General features: G+C 36.0%; 1 protein-coding gene across 1 annotated transcript in view; it reads left to right on the top strand.

Annotated features, from left to right (window-relative positions):
* Nucleotides 1-173: 173 nt before the first annotated feature.
* Nucleotides 174-16,534, top strand: part of LOC147874057 (ankyrin repeat and LEM domain-containing protein 2 homolog) — a 29,534-nt gene continuing 13,173 nt past the window's right edge. The window contains exons 1-9 of the mRNA XM_087347288.1: nt 174-444; nt 1,139-1,476; nt 3,264-3,575; nt 4,541-4,693; nt 5,577-5,797; nt 6,585-7,699; nt 8,682-8,852; nt 15,238-15,388; nt 15,834-15,965. Coding sequence (XP_087203414.1) covers nt 402-444; nt 1,139-1,476; nt 3,264-3,575; nt 4,541-4,693; nt 5,577-5,797; nt 6,585-7,699; nt 8,682-8,852; nt 15,238-15,388; nt 15,834-15,965 — 2,636 coding nt within the window. The 5' untranslated portion in view covers nt 174-401. The remainder of the gene's footprint in view (nt 445-1,138; nt 1,477-3,263; nt 3,576-4,540; nt 4,694-5,576; nt 5,798-6,584; nt 7,700-8,681; nt 8,853-15,237; nt 15,389-15,833; nt 15,966-16,534) is intronic.

Below are 16,534 nucleotides of genomic sequence, written 5' to 3'. Positions count from 1 at the left end.
CTGTACTTAATCCTCCATTAGCATATGAATGCCCAAGTACTGAATCAATTGCACTCAAGCCGTGAGAACCTTAGATTTCATCAGGCATGATGTATATACTACCAAAGGTAATAGCATTTTACAGTCCGTGAAATGGTGTCTATCATCCCGAGGTTGGTAGGTCTCTGTGGTTGGTATTAGTAAATGCATCATAACGGAAAAACAGTTGAATTCGAGTTTTATAAAGCTTCTGCTTTGATTTAACGTCTTCATACCTTGACTCCTTTGAAGTTCTTGTTTTAAGAAGGGTTTTATGAATGTTATGTGTAGAGTAGATTTTTATATTTAAACGCAACGTTTTATATGTGAAGGACGCGGCAATTTCGAAACAAAAATTTTGTAATCCTGATAATTTTGAAAAAATGTATTACGGTATACCTAGAAACGCTGCCTTAGAGTCTGATGGTAAGTAGGTGCATTCGAAAGTTAGTTTTAAGATTTTGAATTGTAGACATAGTGTATTTACATTCCACGGATAATAATATACGTACAGAACTTATGAATTTTAAATACAACAACAACCCAGAAGACAGAAATCTTCATACTCACCGCTGTGAAACCTCAAATCTTGCAACAAAACCTTATTTACATATAGATATACCTAAAGCTTAAGAAGTGTCAACAGAGGTAAAATCATCTACAGAGTAGGAGTAGGTTAAGAGGTAATGCAGACTTGATTACTTTTATATCATGATTTAAACTCTTAATTGTATGTGGAAGATTATTGAATGACTTGATACCTGTATAATATACTCCTTTTTGGTATGTAGTGAGGTTAGGATTTGGCATTTGAAGGTCATATGTACATCTTATGTTTAGATTGTGTACATCTTTATTTATTTGAAATTTGTCCAAGTTTTTCACCATAAATGATAGTAAGGAGAGTATTTATTCACTTGCAAATGAAAGCGTAGAAAATTTTCTAACTAATTTTCTAGAAGAGCCTCTGCTTTTAATACCTGTCATTATTTTAATTATTTTCTTTTGGATGTAAAACAGTTAATTACTGTCTGTTGAATTTCCATACAGTATCCACTCATTTCCATTGACAGATTTATGCAGCATTTGTATATATAAACATTTTTGCTTTATTTTTCAGACACTCTGCATGTCTATAATGACAAATCAGAAGCACTGACAATTATGAAGAAATACAAGGAAGCGAGGTTAAAATCGTTTAAGACAAGACAGGAGGCTATGGAATTTGCAGTTCAAGCTCCTGAAATTGTAGTTCCCTTATCTGTGTTAACAGAAAATTTAGAAACCAGCAGTCCTGTAATAGGCGAAAAACCAAGTCCTTTCAGAGGACCTAAATCGCAGGACTTGGTTTGGCTGAGGAAATTGATAGAATGTGGTGACGCTCACACATTCAGAACCACCATCTGGGATAATCCTCGCTACCTAGTGAGCAGTGGAGATACTCCAGCTATTCTTCAGGTATGCAGATTGCTTTCTTGTAAATAGTTTTGAAATGTATGTGTTAGTATTCTACATAGAATTCCTAACTTGGTCATCTCTGATTTTAATGCTCTTTTCATACACAAAAAATAAATCAGACTGCCCTACCAAAACATTCTGTGCAATAAAATGGTTTCACAACATTAAGAGTGAGCATCAGAAGCAGGGGATTTTGAAGTTAGGTGTTTCTTTTATTTTTATATGTGTAGTTGGGAGCCATCTATGAATGACTAAATGAAATCCAGGCTCTTGTATGGGTGATTATATACAGAAACCAAAGTTTGTTAAAAAATTTTAAGTCCATGGGTTAAGAAAGGGTTATGAAAACTGGCATGAGTAATGTTTTTTCTTTTTCCTCTGTTATTTGTGTGTTCAAGATACAGGGTTGTTATTTTGTATTTGGATAATTATGTAAAAAACCAATTTAGCTTATGTATATATCACAGAGAACTGAAAACAAAAATTATCTGGTGTTGATATTTCTCCAAGGTTTCGTTAATACATTCAAAAGTATAGGTTAGAATTGCATAAGAAAATAAAGAGAAGAAAAACTTGATTATACTATTGCAAGATTAGAGCATTTGTCAAGAAATCACTGGTATATCTAGTCTAGCAATATGATGTTTCGGTCTTCTCAGCATGAACTGCTATAAAATTAATGAAACTTCACCTATTTCTGTAACAACCACGAGACCCAGCTATAATAATACATTTTTGCAACTGGTTTATCCAGACAATGAATGAAGATTCACTGACCCACAAGTATTGTTTTTTACTGACAAAGCCTGGTTTTACTTAATTGGACACATGAACACACAAAATAACTGATTCTGGTGCTCAAAATACCGTGGAGTCATTCATGATATTCTACTTCAACATCCAGAAGTTGGTGTTTGGTGTGGAATCAGTGTATGGTGAATAATTGTCTCTGTTTTTCTTTTATGGATAGTCTTCACTCAGGAAGCTATGTTAATTAGATTTTGAAAAGGATTTTCCTTAAGCTAACAGAAAAAAAGGAGGTGTATGGTTACTTTTAGCAGGATTCAGTAAAGGTGAACACAACCGATAACTCTGTGGCCACAATAACTGACATGTTTGGTGAAAAATGTATTAATGAAAGTTTATGACCAACTTGTTTCCCAGACCTCACACTGTGTGATTTTTATTTATGGGGTAGCTTGAAAGACAAAGTGCATAAAATAAATCAAAGAAAATATTCAGGAAGCAATATTCAAGATTTTCCCAACAAGCAGCAGTGTGTGAACTGGAGTGTGCTTTGCTGTGCATTTTTATTAAAATAAAAGTCAGTGTTGTTCTTTGACATTTATCTTGAGATCCAAATGTAAAACAGAAAAACATCCATGTTCTTCTTTGATTTCAACTCTTATGGGGATTTACCATTTTTTCTGGGTACTTTCAACCTTAATTGCACCGGGAACTACACTAAGATCTGTCACAGTCTTTTATTTATATATTATTTATTTATTTATTTTACGTTAGCTGTAATTTACTGTATAAACTTATAAATCATTATGCTTTGTTCTGCCTGACAATCATATTGGTAATATTTATATTATGGTAAAAGTGAATAATCTATTCATTATCAATAATGACCTGCAATTATAGAATATCGCTAGCAGAGAATTGTACATAATTGTCAGTTATTATTTATAAGTGATATTTAATCTCTATTACTGCACATTTACATGACAAATGATGAAATTTAAATAATTTATTTACTGTTTCTTTGTCTTTTCCGGGTTTAGGAAGGCTCACGGTATAACGCAATGCATGTAGCAGCCAAGGCTTGTGACGCACAAATATGTGATCTAATTCTACAGACAGTGAGCAATGTTGCATTTATTCAGTTGCTGTATGGAGATGATGATGCTGCCAACTGTCAGGACCGAGCTCGTATCTTGTTGGATCTTTACCTGAATACTCCTGATAAGGCCCTCAATGAGACTCCGATACATTTTGCAGTTAAATTGGGAGCTGTTTCAGTTGTAGATGTATTGGTGTCTTATCCACAATGTGATAGACATGCAAGGAATAAATATGGACAAACACCAAGAGATGCAAGTAACATGTATTTTCATTATCATATATACATCACAGTATTCTTCACGAGTGAGTACTTGGTATAAAATGTTTATGTTATTCTTTGTGCTTCAACTAAGAAGAATGTGATTGGTTGGGAATGTAGTATGATGGGAGAATCAAGAAATATGTACAAAGTTTTGTTTGGGAAACCGTAGGACAAGAGGTCAAGGCATAGGTGGAAGTTGGTCAAAAGTATTATATGAAAAAGTGAGGGCCCATCAAATTCCATGAAATGAGGGAATATTTTGACTATTTGAATGACAGAAATTTTTAAGGAAAAGTCCTCTACCTTGGAGTTAGTTGGTCCAAAATATTTCTCAGTTTGTTAAAAAAGTGTTCATATAACCCAGAAATTTAGTTCACACCCAGTGTTATTGATTTTCATAAAAAATTAAATTGAGTATATAATAAAGTATTTAGCACATTGACATTTTAAAATATTTTTTGTAATAATTTCTTTTAGAGTTTTACCAAGGATCTCATTTACGTGCTTATAAACCTTTTTTTCTCTACACTTTGCATAAAGTGTTTAGAGATGTCAGTGATAATGAAATTATAAATACTGTACAGTATATGATTCCATTTTAAAGTTTAGAAATTTTATATAATTGAATGTGATATCGACGATAATTATGAATTGTGAATAGATAAGAATCTGTCATGGCTTATGTCAGTTCCATGAAATTGCCTGGAGAGACTCACAAACAGAAAAATGACAATCCAGATAGTCATTAGACTGGTCAAGATTCAAACTAGCTAACCTCCCTAATACAAATGTGGAGTGCTGCCAGAGGACCAGTCTGCTTGCTGAGATGTAGCATTTTACATAGCTGAAACAATTAAAATAATGTGGCTACTTCCTGTAACCCGTTATATGTACATAACGTTATTTCTATCTTACTTACCATACTCATGATTTCTCCTTCTTCTTTTTTTCCAGGTTATCTGCAGTCGTGTTTCCTCTCCAGATGAAAGTCTAAGGCAAAAACTGTCAAATTTACTGGATGGCATGTTTTATGTTCCTGTACTTAGATCAGAGGATAATTCTGTACAGCCTACTGTTGGTGATCCATTCTCTCCTGCTTGCCCTCTGGTTGGTAATAAATTGTTTTTACACATGTATTCACTATGCAGGGTCCTGTCGAGAAATTTAAATTAGTCAGAGAATTCTCTCATATAAGAGCACGTAGTTGACAAAGTGTCAATTGCAAAGTGAAGCTGAGACAATTCAGGGTGTTCACAGGATGTCTGGAGATTCATATCTAGCGGGAATGTTGACAGTTACTTCTGTTACCATGTTTAGACCCCACACACTGCTTATTTGATGGATGCTAGGAGGTTTATATGTTCTGTCTCATGTATTGTGTGTGTACTTCATATGTAACCAAAACTATCAAATATAACAGTTTGTAAAATCTTTTACTTAACGTGAAATGTTTTGTCACAATTTTTTTTTTTCGTCATCATATTGCCTCGCACCGAAGAGTACAGTTTAAATGTGTTCCTCTCAAAACACCTTGATTAAAGCTTTTTTGAGTTTTTTTGTAGATGTTCTGTTTTTATGTGCTTAATAGCTGTTTTCCATTATTTAATTGTATCTTGACTTTATTATATTTTGAATGCCTTCTGAATTTATTTCTTGTTATTTTTGTTTGTCTTTGTATTTCAGTTTTCAGTTCTATAGGAAACAATCTAGGGGCTGTGGCCTTTTAGGTAGGGTGATCACCATACACCACCTACTGTTATCCCCTTGGTCCATTCTTGATCAAGGAGACTGGGCTCCATGAGCTGACAGTGCATATATATCTATACTACACCCACCCAATCACCAATCAAATCAACCTGTCAGTCTCTGGTGTTGGAGGCAGACACAGTCTGTGAAATGCAGAAAATTAACTTCATACAAACATGGCTCATCATCAGAGGAGACGTCATTCTATTAATTTACTGTTTGTTCTAAAATGTTTATTCATCAGGTATTAAAAGCTGATCCACTTAATGGAAGAATGGAAATCCGGGCTTATGCAGGACCAATGAATCATGAGAAAGCAATCGTGTTTCGGAAGAAGTGGAAGACTCCTCCTCGGATGCCTCGGACTCCAAACCAGAATGCCTGCAGACAGGCATATACAGGAAGTCTGAGTTGTCATGCATTTAGACTGCTGGATGTTGAGAAAGGATTAGAAAGAGTTGGCAGGTGGGAGATACGGACGACTTCAAGCTTATGTTTCTTTCACTTTGCTTTAGTGAGACACTGTTTGCCCAAATCTAAGTGGTTCTTGAAGTCAGAGATTCAAATATAGAAATTATTTTACTCAACAAACAGTTATATTCTTATGTATTATAAGATAAATGCACCATGACCTGAGAAAGGGCAAGAGTATTTGGTGCCCCATATGAACCTTTAGCCTTGCACGTCCCAGTTAACCTCTAAAGCCGAATATTGTGCATATGTAATTTCAAATGAAGTTTAGATTATGAAGCAAAATGATATGTTACTGTTACTGAATGTATACATTTTAAAATTTAGAACCTCACGAGGCAGTCTGTTTGACAGGAAATGCAGACTCCACTACTCACACATCAGCCAATCATAAGTAATATCAAGCATTGTTGATGGTAAATTACAAAGCCATTTATTCTTTCCTTCCGTTTTATCTTTCTGTATTTAGATGCGTGTTTTATTCTACTTTATGCTGTTTCTCTGCCTCTTATTATTCATTCAGTTTTGTTGACAGTGTTCCTCAGTTTTTCCATATAAAAATAATGGGATGCTAGAAAATGTCTTTACTATTTTCACATGAAATAATATTAGTATATTTGTTTTAGTAGTAGAATGGTGTCCTGCTGAAACAGTTTCAGTTAGTAGCTTGATGTTATTGGCCAAAGAAAATGTTGACCATGAAGCATAATGCAAAGGAGGAAAATATCTGCTTTACTTTGCCCGAAAGTATAATATATTTTGTGCCTGTGATTTCTTACAGGGACCTGGCTGAGGAATTCAGGGTTGGTTGGAATGAATATTGGCCATTTCTTGATACATTTACAAATTTTGCCTCTGAGGATGGGCTTCAGAAACTTGAGGCTTATCTGAAGAACAGATTTCAGGAGGCTGCACAGAAACCATATTCAACCAAGGAGTGTTATGATAGTTCAGAATGTGTAGTGAATGGTTGTGTATCATCTTTAACAGAGTATAGTGAAAATCAGTCAGTTGATGATGAGATTAGTCCAGTGTCAAATCTGTGCCTTGCTTTTAAAGCGTGCAGTCTGTCTGACACCAGTCCAGTTAAACCACTAGTAGAGAATGCGTTTAAGACCAAATCAAATGTGTACAGTCATCGAAAAGTGGATGCAAATGCTGGCATGGAAGATGAAACTCTGTTGAATCCAGGTCTTAGCCCATTCTTATGTGTAGAAAAATCTTGTTGTGTGTTCGCTAAACGAATGTTTGATGGACTCGCGTTTGTTGGTCGTAGTGTACGGGTTAGTGATTCAGTGCCTGACATGCTTCATCCAGAAATTAGGCATCTCCAAGATCTTGTCAGCAGTTTTAAAGATGACGCCAGATTCGCATCTGTCGATTTTAATCTCGTTCACTCTCGAATCGCCGTAATCGTAGCAGCAAAGCTTATTGAGCTTACTAGTGATGAACTGGAATTTGTCGTGGCTGGTCTTCAATCTACAGTTTCCCCATTGTCATGTTCTTATTCAGATGAAGAGGATGATGTGAGCATATGTTACCGTGATGCACATGCATATGATGAACACCAAAGAAAAACCAATTGTGAACGTAATCAGGTAAAATGTATTGCCGAGTATATTCTTTGCGCCTTAGAAATACAAGAAAATGATAAAGACACAGACAAAACCAGTGGTGCTAAGAAAGATATCCATGTCCGAACAGAAGAAGAATGTATGAGGATTTGGTCTGATGGTTCACAGTGCTTATGCTTCAGACAAAATCATAATTTTATGAGAAATGCTAGGAAAGGTTGGTCCTTCAAGAGAAATCATGTGCGGTTTACATCTGACAAAGCTAACACACAATCTTCATCAGATGGAATTACAAGACGACTTACATTTGTAGAAGATAATGGTGAGTTTTTGACACATGCATATTTGTTACGTTGTTTGCATAAAATAAATGTCATGGTGTGTTGGTCTGTAGAATTTAATTTTATTTATTATTTGTAGAAATTATATTAGTTTATGTAAGGTACCTTTATTCCACCTTAAAAATGTAGTGATACTCGGGGATTAACAAAGCACTGAAAATAAATATATATCCATCACCATTTCAGTTCCATCTAGTGATAATTCTTCATTATTTGAACCTCTGAACTAAAGTAAGTAAATGCTGAATGTGACTAAAAATTGTTTATGTATGTATTTATTTATTTGTGGTTTATTTAATGATAGTGTCAGTAGTTCAGATTACTTAGCATCAAGAGATGAGATGAGTAATGAATAATGAATTTGAAAGGATATGGAAGAAGGTGGACATGGTCTGATCCCAGAATTTGCAGGGAAGACCTGAGTAAAACCATGAAAAACCTTAGGATAACTAGTCTCCAGGCTAAGATTTAAATCATATGCCCCAAATATGAAGCAGGAGAATTACAGATTTTTTGTTGGAATCAGTTCGTGTGATGTAGGTTGAAGTCTTTGACACTCCCAAATGTAACTGAGCGACCTTTGTAACAAATCAAATTTTTATCCATTCACGCCTATACTCGTTGCATATACTGGTCTCTTTCTTGAAAACATAAGTCCTCCAAGTGTTAGGGTTTCCAGTGAGTGGAGTCTGTAGAATCAATTTGTTCTTGAAAAATCATACAAGTTTAGAATGTCTAAAAAGAGATTTTTAGCAGTACCAATATTTTACTTCAGTAGATGGTGCTGTGAATGCTGTAAATACCATTGCATTCTATTCTTCTTCTGTGACACTCAAAGGATTTTAGACAATATAGTTACTGTTACAATTGATCTCCTTCCTCATATTCATTATTGTTGATCCTATTAGCATATTGTACATTATAATAAATAATGAAGCTAATTAATTATGTACTTTCCACTAGATTCTGACCAGCAGTGTGATAGTACAAGAATTAGTGAGATGGAAGGTTCCATTCATGAAACACACTGTATTCTGAAAGTGAGCAGCTTTAAAAGGAGACAGACATATAATTCAGAAACTAATAAGTTACATAAAATGACATACATATCATCAGGTGGTGAGTTTTCAGAAGGTAAGATTTCTGATCCGTGTTTTTATGTACATGTCTTTTTGAAATGGAAATTTATGCTAATATAAGTGCTGGAGACTGAATATTGTATATTACAGCTTTTCTCAACCTGTGGTACACGTACCACAGATGGTATGCGAACTAAGTAAGAAAAGCAGAAGATAATATTAACATAAATAAGATTTCCCGGAACGAATTTGGTTAGTGGTACATTTAGTGTGTTAAATTAGAATTAGTGGTATTCCAGCGATGAAGGGTGAACACCCCTGGTTTAGTGGAATAGAGGGCTAGTCTAAGTGATGTTCACGATATGAAAGAAATAATATGTTCAATGAAATTCAGATACACAAAACTGGTACCAATGGAAAGAGAAACTCTCCAAGTTTTGTTTCAGTACATCAGAGGTGTTCAATGCGAGCCCCCTTGGTAACTCGGCACACATCCAACCTGTAGTCGAGTTCCTCCCAGACACGTTGCAGCATATCATGATCGATTGCTGTAATGGCTTCTGGCAAGGTCTGTGGTGAGGATGGCATGAAGAATATCTTTGATGAACTCCTACAGAAAAAAATCACAGGGCGTCAGGTCCGGTGAATGTGGAAATCCAGGACAGAAAAGGCTCCTCTGCCTTCGTTGGCAGTAATTTTCTGTCATATCGCCCCTGGCAGCGAAAAGTGTTACTATGCGGCCGCGAAGTATACCAACATAAACTTGGAGAGTTTCTCTTTCCATCGGTACCAATTTTGTGCATCTGAATTTCATTAAACGTGAGTAACATGTGTTTCAAATCGGGAACATCATTTAGACTAGCCTGTATAAAGACCTGAAGGGACTAGTTGTAATTTACAGAATGTAGGGGTTCTGACAAACACGTAAAATCGATCCCCTAAATTTGGGAGGGAATTAATAATAGAAATCATGCACAGATCAGAAATATGTTCCATTAATTTTTGGTTTCCTCTAAAGCATGAGGCCTTAATTATAGAGAAAATTCATTTCTGTATTTAAATAATGGAAATGTTATAAATACAGTGCTGTGTTCTATGTTTTAAATTTTATACATTGCAGCCCTGTTACAGATAAGGATTTGAACACATGGACAACCAGGAAAATTATCTCCATCTACAAAATTTATGACCAGAAAATTGTGAAATTTATTTGGAATTATAGTAGTGCAGTATCCTGAAAATAAAGAATATTTTTCATTTGGCACTGTTGAGTGATAACAAGAAATATTGCAAATATTTAATATAATAATTTAATAAAATTTGCCATGTTTGTTAATGTAATATGAAACTCAGTTTACACCTGTTCCTGTCCATACAATTTCAGATATATGTGGTGTCAATATTCTCAGAAAATATGTTTTCCTCATTTTATAATAAACTAACTAACTAGATGGCTTACCGAACCCGAAGGTTCATCACCGAATTAACCAAAGCCCTCCACCGGACCCTGTCCTGGGCCAACAACATCCAGTTTCCTTCAACTCCTATCTCCCATAGATCCCGCCTGAGATTATCCTCCCATCTACGTCTAGGTCTCCCCAGCGGTCTCTTCCCTTCAGGTTTCCCAACCAGTACCCGGTGCACACCTCTTGTCCCATCCATGCGCGCTACATGTCCCGCCCATCTCACTCTTCTCGACTTAATCACCCTCACAATACTGGGGGAGCAGTACAGATTTTTAAGCTCGTCATTGTGCAGTTTTCTCCACGCCCCATCGTCTTCCCTCTTAGGCCCAAATATCCTCCTCAACACCCGATTCTCAAACACCTGCAATCTGTGTTCCTCCCTCTGAGTGAGAGACCATGTTTCGCACCCATACAAAACAACAGGCAAGATTATTGTTTTGTATACTTTAATTTTCAGGTTCTTAGAAATCAGACGGGAAGACAAAATATTTTGGACTGAGAAGTAGCAAGCATTTCCGGAATTTAGTCTCCTCCTAACTTCCTCACAAGTATCATTTTGATTTGTTATTGTTGTTCCCAAATATTTGAACTTTGTAACCCTTTCAAAGGATTTATTAGCTACCCTAAGATAATTTTGCCCGCCTGTCTTCTGATGACGAGATACTAACATGTACTTAGTTTTTTCTGAATTTACTTCCAGCCCCACTTGTCTACCAGCCTCTAGTAAAACTTCTGCGTTCCTCTTTATTGTATTTATATCGTCCCCCAATAAATTAACATCATCAGCATATGCCAATAGCTGATGTGTCCCGTTCAATTGCAAACCCTCCTGCCTACCTTGGACCTTCCTGATGGCGTATTCTAGCGCAAAGTTAAAGAGCAAGGGAGACAAAGCATCTCCTTGTTTTAGACCGTTCTTGATGAGGAATGTCTCAGATACATATTTACCTACTCGAATTTTGCTGCAGGTTTCATTTAAGCACATTTTTATTAGACCCACTAGCTTCTTTGGTATACCAAATTCAATAAGAATATTATATAGCACTTCTCTCTTCACAGAGTCATAGGCTTTTTTGAAATCTATAAATAACTGATGTACAGTCCCACCGAACTCCCATTTTTTCTCTAGTATCTGACGAATGCAAAAGATCTGATCAATCGTTGATCTGTTTCGTCTGAACCCACACTGATGATCCCCAATAGTTTCATTCGCATATGGGGTTAATCTTGCCAAAAGAATGTTGGATAGAATTTTGTATGAGGTTGATAGCAGCGATATTCCTCGGTAATTACCACACTCAGTCTTGTCCCCCTTCTTATAAATAGGAATAATTATGGATTCCTTCCATTGATGTGGCATCTCTTCCTTATCCCAAATTAACTGAATAAGCTTATGGATCCTCATATGCAACCCTTTGCCACCTGCTTTAATTAATTCGGCCGGAATCTGATCAATTCCTGGAGATTTATAACTTTTCAACTTCCCAATGGCTAGTTCCACTTCATCTAAGCTAGGTTCTGGCACCAACAGTTCAGCTGTATGCATTTTAATCTGTCTAATATCACCAGTATTATGAACATTTAAGAGCTCGCTAAAGAAATTTTTCCACCTATTCACAATTTTTATTGGATCTGCAAGCAAATTGCCACTATCATCCTTTACCAAATTAGTCTGGGGTTGATATCCTTTCTTAAAGTTATTAATGCCTCTGTACAGGTCTCTGATGTTTTTTTCCTTATTATTTGTCTCAAGTTCAGCAATTTTGCCCTTCAGGTATTCCCTTTTCTTAGTCCTAAAGGTTCTACTAGCCTCACGTCTCACGTTACATAGATTATCCGCATTTGTTTTGTTTGGGTTCTGCAACCATTGAAATTTTGTTTGCTTCCTTCGATCTATTAATTTTGAACATTCTTCATCAAACCACGGTTTATTTTGCTTTCTCCTGTAGTATCCTAGTTTCTCTTTTGCTGAAATTTTGATGCAGTTTCTGACATTTTCCCACTCCCTGTTGATGTCCACACTTTCATTATCCTCATTTGTCTCTAAAATTTGAAACCTATTCGAAATTTCAACTTGATATTGTTCCTTTGCCTCTCCCTCACTTAATTTTTTCAAATCAAATCTTTCTGTGTCAAAATTTTGTTTAGTTCGTCTACTTACTGAAAGCCGCTCCCTCACTTTTGCTACCACCAGATAATGATCAGTGTCGCAATCTGCTCCTCTGAATGATCTCACATCAATTACATTTGTCTGCCTTCTCTTATCTACTAAAACATGATCTATTTGATTGTGTGTTCTGCCATCTGGGGAAGTCCAAGTGTATTTATGAACATCACGGTGTGGAAATTTTGTACTTTTTACAATTAAATCTTTTGACGTAGCGAAGGTCACTGCTCTGACGCCATTATCATTACTAAGTGCATGGAGACTCTCGCTGCCTATTGTGGGTTTGAAGACATCCTCCCTCCCAATTTTTGCATTGAAATCTCCTAGCAGAATTTTCATGTGATACTTGCCAAATGTATCAAATACTGATTCCAATTCTTCATAAAAGCTATCCTTGATATCATCGCTTTTGTCTTCAGTTGGGGCATGAACATTAAGGACAATGATGTCGCACCAACGTCCTTCCAAAATTACGTAAGACAACCTGTCACTAACAAATTCTACTCTCTTAACTGCTGCCCTAATTCTGCTATGAACAAAAAAACCCGTCCCTAGCTGATGATTGTCATTCCCCTTTCCATAGAAAAATGTAAAATTGTCCACTGGGATCGTGCCCTCCCCCTCCCATCGCACTTCCTGCACTGCCACTAAGTCTAACTTATAATTACCTAATTCCCTACACACTGATTTCAGTGCCCCAGCCCTATAGAGGCTCCTAATGTTCCAGGTACCAAATCTCATGTCCTTTTTCAATTGCCGTGGTCGTGCCAAAGAGTCCGTCCTGATCCGAGGCTTGGTTGATTTTTTCGTAACACATATTTTTTTTAAAGGTGAAAGGTTGTTAGCCCTACACCCAACCCCCAACCTGGAGGACCAGGGTATCACTCTTAGTCTAGCGCATCTCCTTAGACCTGTCCGGCTTGGGTGACCCTACCATGAGCCGAAGCTCAGGCCGGCATAGCCCTAAGGGTCATTTGAGCACGCAAGCCTCCTCACCCGGCAGATTGCCTTCGACAAGGTGGTGATACCTTCGAGAAGGCCTCATTTTATAATAGTACAGAGAAACTAAGTGTCATTATTTTTCTCCCTGTCTATGCCCATGTGATGTAAAGCATGGATTATCAACCTTTGAAGACCCTGGAACTACATTTATCCTTTCTTATTGACTTAGGGGCTACATATTGTAACTGACAACAATTTTAACTTTCATGTTAGTTTATTGAAAATTATACTAACACCAACAGTTCCACATATTAAATAATTGTATTTATAAATTTGTTGATGTTGGTTTTATTAATCACTTAAAATTAGTGAGATTTTATTTTCATATGGCAGTGAGTATGAAGATGCCTGTCTTCTGGGTTGTTGCACTGTGTATAGTCTGGTAGAAGTTTACAGGCGTTTCAGAAGTATTTGCTACCTCCATCATCGCACCTCTGAAATGTTAGTAAACTTCAACCAGACTACATGGAGCAACAACCCAGAAGACAGGAATCTTCACACAGGAAAAATTAATTTATCATGGTACATTATTAAAAAATGTGGGCAGGGCACAGATACCAGGTTGGGAAAACGTGTTGTAGATCATCCAGAGTTAAGAGAATAGATTAAGGGGTATGGTGCTGAAGCAAGAAAGGGCTCCTCCTCTGTGGATTTGGCAGGGGAGGAATAAGGAAGGCAGTGTGCTACATAATTAAATACTGTAACTGGATACAGTTCGAAGCGCAAAGGAAGTTCCTTGAAGATGTTAAACTGATGTGTGTTATTCGACAGTTTCCTTCATCTGTAAATTTAAAACACCCATGTTTCAGAAGCTAGCTCTGCTTCCATCATTAGGTGAAACTGTTAGGTCGTATATATCATATCTAAAACTTCTTGACGATGGTGAAGAGTCATTTGAATAAAAAATTTCCTTGGATATTATCCATTGTCTATATTTACTAGACGATGGATAATATCCAAGGAAATTGTTAGGTTGTATAGTTTTATAATTTTTTTCTAATTTATAGATGAAAGATAATGTACACTGTTGTGTCAGTTGAATGATGCGTCTTCATCAAAAACCTTTAGACTTCTCTTGAATGTATTTCCATGTATTTATGATGATGTGCATGATCTTGTGTATTTGGTAGCCTACATTTTTCATGATGTATCATGCTCATAGCGCCTCATACTTCAGAGGCCTGGGTTCACTTCCAGGGCATTGTCGCAAAGTAACAGTGAGACATGTTTTTCTCTTAGTTCTTTGGTTTACTCTGGCAATTACCTCTGACCCATGACTTTACTGGACTCAGAAGTGAAGACGTTACACTTTTAACTGGTCAGAATATTTATTTATTATGTAGGATTGGCTGATGAATGTATTTCTATTACTAGTTTGCAAATTTGAAGTAACTTGTAAAATTTGAGGTTTTCACAGCTGTGAGTATAAATCTTTCTGCCATGTGGGTTGTTCTGCTGTGTAGTCTGGTCGATGGATACCAACATTTCAGAGGTCATACTGCCTCCATCATCAGGGGATGACGGAGGCAGTATGACCTCTGAAACGTTGGTTAACATCGACCAGACTACACAGTGCAACAAGCCAGAAGACATAAATCTTCTTGAAGTAACTTATTTGCACACCAACATATTCATTCATGTGTAATTTCAAATGCTATGTGTTGATAAATTCTGTTTTAATATTAGTTCTTTGTGTGAATTTGGAAGATGATTATAGACCATAGACCATATAATTTTATGAAATGTATAGATGGTAGCCTCTAACAGATCATGTCTTATGCATGTGCGTTTTCTTTGTATTCCAGATGATGATGATGATGAATATTTTACACCACCATCAACACCTGAAAATCTCAGCAGAAATGAAGTACATTCATACTGCGATGATGATGATGATGATGGCGATGACGCTGAAATGTTAACACCAGTCGAATGGCCAGATGTTTTTATACAAGGGTAAATACTGAATGTCACATAAAGCAAAGAGTAGAATAATTTGTCTACCCACTACTGCTGCTACATTTATTTAACCAAAATGTTGGGGAAAGTTTTTTTGCCAGCTGCATAGAATTCATATTTGCCTGGTCAGCAGTTCGTCATTCATGAAATCTTTATCTGACAGTGAAGTACCCAAACACGCTAATTATTACCTTATTTTTGTAGACAGTAAAATTTTAATCACTTAAAGTGGTAATGATTGCTAGAAGCTGTATTTTGTTGTTTCCTCATCTTGTAATTTTCAAACGCCTGTGCTGCCATGTAGTCTTATATGTGGTTAGCAACATTTAGATCTAATGATGAAAAATCTGTAACCACCTTAAAGAGTGCCCAGAATCACAACCCAGAATACTAAGTATATGAGCACAAAATAGTCTTATTGAAATATAATTTTTTTTTCTAGTGACTCACCTACCAAGTTGGATGCCACTGTAATGCAGGCATTGGATGGCTTAAATATAGACCCTATAGAATATCCTAACATTTATAGATGGCGACATTTGGTTTTGCTGTACTCTGAAAGTGTGAGAGCCATGTAAGTAATGTGTCTAATGTAAATAAAATTAGTCAGTAATAAATCAAAATTACATTTACGATAATTCCAACTTTTATTTTCTGACCATGGTTCGCAGAAAATTTAACATTCAGTTTTTGTATGTACTGCATTTTCCATTGACAATCCATAGTACTCTATGTTGCATGAAGTGTACAAGTTCAATTTGTTGTCCATTGTTTGTATTTGTATTATCTTTGTACACAATATTAATTAAATTTAAAAAAAGAATTATGAACACGTTCCTAGCCATCCATAGTATTTCATCTGTTTTCACTTTCAAAGTAAATAGTAAATATCTTGTTTGGAATGTTCATGTGGAAATGGATTGTTAAATTGTGTAATTATGCTTACAAGATAATGGTTTTAGCTTTAATAATATTTCTGTTATGTTCCACTTTGAAGTTTGTGATTGTTAAATTGATTTAAGATTTCACTTGTATTTCGATAAACACAGAAAGTTTAGTAAAACTCCTTTTTGTCAGAGTAGAGTTTCTCATATGTGCATATGGATAATAACAAGAAGACATGTATAAAGTGAAGCTTTCATG

This window comes from Zootermopsis nevadensis, unplaced genomic scaffold, assembly GCF_977971745.1.
Source record: "Zootermopsis nevadensis isolate Lab colony 2312 unplaced genomic scaffold, Znev_1.0 Znev_ptg000011l, whole genome shotgun sequence".
Taxonomy (NCBI): Eukaryota; Metazoa; Arthropoda; class Insecta; order Blattodea; family Termopsidae; genus Zootermopsis; species Zootermopsis nevadensis.
The sequence above is the reverse complement of the archived record's forward strand: the minus strand, read 5'-3'. Positions and strand labels throughout refer to the sequence as shown.